Source organism: Echinops telfairi, unplaced genomic scaffold (genome assembly GCF_000313985.2).
Source record: "Echinops telfairi isolate 266 unplaced genomic scaffold, ASM31398v2 ScPeMD7_7400;HRSCAF=8409, whole genome shotgun sequence".
NCBI lineage: Eukaryota > Metazoa > Chordata > Mammalia > Afrosoricida > Tenrecidae > Echinops > Echinops telfairi.
The window spans coordinates 47,748,868-47,752,542 of NW_022111300.1; the positions used below are offsets into that span (position 1 = coordinate 47,748,868).

General features: G+C 45.8%; 1 protein-coding gene across 1 annotated transcript in view; it reads right to left on the bottom strand.

The window, feature by feature from the left end:
- Window positions 1-277: 277 nt before the first annotated feature.
- Window positions 278-3,675, bottom strand: part of LOC101662120 (GPI ethanolamine phosphate transferase 1) — a 106,323-nt gene continuing 102,925 nt past the window's right edge. The window contains exons 27-28 of the mRNA XM_013004739.2: window positions 917-969; window positions 278-488 (exon numbers count right to left, since the gene is read on the bottom strand). Coding sequence (XP_012860193.2) covers window positions 365-488; window positions 917-969 — 177 coding nt within the window. The 3' untranslated portion in view covers window positions 278-364. The remainder of the gene's footprint in view (window positions 489-916; window positions 970-3,675) is intronic.

The window sequence follows — 3,675 nt, forward strand, 5'->3', positions numbered from 1 at the left end:
AAAAATAGGGAGGATTTCCCAGGCTCTTGGCCAGGTTCCATCACTACTTCCTGCCTGCAGAGCATAGAAACCTAGCCCACTGCCATCCACGTGATACCCACTCAGAGAGACGCTAAAGGACAGAGTAGAGGCGCCCCCTTTTGGGTTTCTCAGGCTATCAATCTTCGCAGGCTCTGACTGACACACCCTTCTCCCTAGTAACATGTGCACTCCAAGTTCCAGGCCCCAGTTCCTTCACGGCAGCAGACAATGTTATCAATAGCCATCTTCCAAAAAGTTTATTGAGTCCCTGATGGGATGGGTGGCACACTCGCGGTGAGTTTAACAGGAGAAGGAGAAACAGGATACACATGCTTCCGCTCCATCAGATGAGACGGATTTTGGGTTTTTCCCGCAGCCGGAGTTTCTTTGTTGTGAGCAGCTGGACCAGGCCACTGACCAGGCCCAGGACGACGGTCAAGAACAGGGCCATTGCATAGTGGGTAATGCTGCAAAGGGCAAAAGGAAGCGTGTTACTGGCCGGGAGAACCCCTAAGAGGAAAGACCGTTCTAGGCCCATTAACAAAGGGTTTCATCTCTCTTCCATGAGAGTCTAAGAGACACTTTTGTTAACTGCTCTGAGGAAAGCACAGAGCAGGAATTCCAAAGCCCTTTGGTCCAGGCCTCTTTGGTAGGGTGGTGAAAACTCTTACTCCTCCTCTAAGTCATATTTGGAAGTACATCATATAAAATGGATAAGCACACAAGTGGCATATAGAAATTTTAGACAAATATGTCATAGGGTGACACATGTACTTCCTGTAAGAGAGTGAAACTGCCCCATACCACTGCCATCCCTCTATATCACCTCGGGTTCTTCGTGGTGTAGTGAAACACCATGTGACTTCTCCCTGCCCCTGAGGGATTTGTACTCTACCTTGTCCCAATGTCGAGCCAGCTGCCATGATCCTTGACCAAGAAGAAAAAGTGCTGTGAAACAAAGCAAAGCGGGGTTCCGTGAATTAGAAGGAACTTCATTTGGGTCTTAAGCACGTATTCTAGAAGTGTGTGTGATGGATTTCTGACTCTTCGGTGACAAAATGTAAACTTTTCTGAAGAGTTTGCTACTACTAAAAGTGGCAATAGTATAGAAGCCAGATATAGAATAAGTCAATCAAATAAACATGAAAGTGATATTTGTGAATAACCAGAAAACCACAGAGCCAGCCAACTTGAAAGACATTAAGTGATAAAGAAATTAAGTGGAGAGAACCCGTCTCATTCATCCATTTGATAAATATTTACTGATGGCCTACTATGTGCGATCCCTGTGTCTCCAGGAGATAAACTCCCTCTCCAGAGGGGAAAAGGACTAATGAATGATTCAAATGATCAGCCAATTACATGCTTGGTGTGATGCATGTCACCACTGGAAAATCCTGGTCATTGTGGGAAAGAGAGAGGGACACAGACCCCTAATGTGTGTAGAAGGAAGGTGAAATCTGAATGAGAAACAGAATCAGGTGTAAGGGAGAAGCAATATCCTGGCAGAGGGAATGTTCCTTGATTGGTGATTAAGGAACATGCTTAAACAGTGAGTCCAGATAGAGCCTGGCTAGTATATAAAATACAACGGGAGGAGAGTGAAAATGATGCCAGTTAAGTAAGCAGAAGGCAGATTACGAAAGACTTTGTACTTTATGTTAAGAAATCTAAGGAGAGACATGATCAAATAGAGCCATCTTTCAGGAAAAACCACTCTGGCTGCAGGGTGATGGTTGGTTTGAGAGAGAGAAAAAAGAAAAGAAACAAAGATGCTGACCTAGATTAGGGTTGTAGCAATGGGATTGAGACATCAGACAGGATTCAAGAAATAGACAACATGGGCAGGGACGAGGTTAGTAATGAAGACTCAGTAAGGGTATTTGATGTTTGTCTTAGGAGTCGGGGTGGATGGTAAAGTCATTTCCTGAGTCAAGGAGCCCAGCGGGAAGACAGACTTGACAAGAGGCAAAATGTGCATTGAGCATCAGTTCAGCTTGGGGCATGTTGAATAAGAGGTGCCTATATGCTATCCAAGTTACCCTGGTCATCACTTCGGATCGTTCACCTCATGAAAGGGAGCTGATCTCCAGGACCTTGGTATCCTGGACAGGGCTCCTTAGTGTCCTGGGTTACAAATTGTGCAAACTACAAGGTCAGCAGTTCAAATCCAACAGATAGATGAGGCTTTCTGCTCCCATAAAGATTTGCAGCTTCAGAAACCCACAGGGGCAGTGCTCCCTGTCCATCGGGTTGCTGGGAGTCAGGATCGACTTGATGGCAGTGATTTTGCTTTTTTAATGCGCTGTCTAGGGCTTGGACTGCTAACCTCAAATTCAGTGATTCAAACCCACCAGCCAACCTAAGGGAGAAAGATGAGGCTGTCTGCTCCAACCAAGACTTGCAGCCTCAAAACCACCACACAGGGTCACTATGAGTCGGAATTGATTCAGTGTCCGTGGGTGTGTTGAATATGTGCTGTCCAAAGGAGCCCTGGTGGTGCAGTGGTTAGTCATTCAGCTGCTAAGCAAAAGGTCTACGTTTCTAACCCACCAGCTGGAAGAACGATGTGGCCATGCTAACGGCTGTGGAAACCCTATGGGGCAGCTCAACTCTGTCCTAAGAGCTGCTTTGAGTCAGAATGAAGCTGATGGCAGTGAGTGTGGAATGGGCTGTCCAAGCAGATGTGGTCATCAGGAAAAGGAACGTGAACTTGAAGCTCTTGCCAGAGATTTGGTTAAAGATAGAGATCTAGAAAGTCATCCACAGATAAAAGGTAAATGACAAAATAGAAACGATGAAGAAACTCCATGAAGAGGATGCAGAGTGCAAAGAGGACCTGGAAACATCAGCACTTAATTAATAAAACGGGTGGGGGGGGCGGGGAGTGAGGGATATCTCAGTGTTTCAGCCAGAGAAGTGGAGAGCCAACCGGGCGAATGTGGTCCATGGAAACCAAGGGTCAGGACAGTTTCAGGATAGTGTTTAGTTTACAGTCTCAACTGGTGGTAGAGGTCAAATAAGCTGAGAACCAGAAGTCTGTCCATTGAGACGTCAGTGGAGACACAGTTTGAGAGGACTGGCTGGGTGGAAGGGCATGAGGAGAATCTCTAACATACAGCCTAGTTAAAGATGGGTGGGACGGGGGCAGACAATGAGAGGCTTAAGGATACATCTGTCCTTTCTAAAAGATGAGAGGAGAAGAGAGAAAAAGAAAGGGAGAGTAACAGGGATATTATATAATGATTTTTTTAATAAACCCTCACTGCCAACAAGCTGGCAACTATAGCCACCCTATATGACAGGGGAGAACTGTCCCTAGGGGTTTCAGAAAGTAGAACTCTTTACGGGAGTAGAAAGACTCATCTTTCTCCCAAAGAGTGACTGGTGGTTTTGAATTGCTAACCTTGTGGTTAGAATGCCAACACAAAACCACGACACCAACAAGGTTCCTTATATAATGAGAAACAATGTCAATTCACCAAGAAGATGAAGAACTCCAAATTGTGTGTGCACCAAACAATGGACCTCCAAAATTCAGGACATGTTAGAAGGTCCTGGACAGTGTGGAACAGAACTCGGTATCATCAAAGAGACCAGGATGACTGCTCGGGGCCTGGGCAACCCCCAAAACTATGGTCCTACTCATTCTTC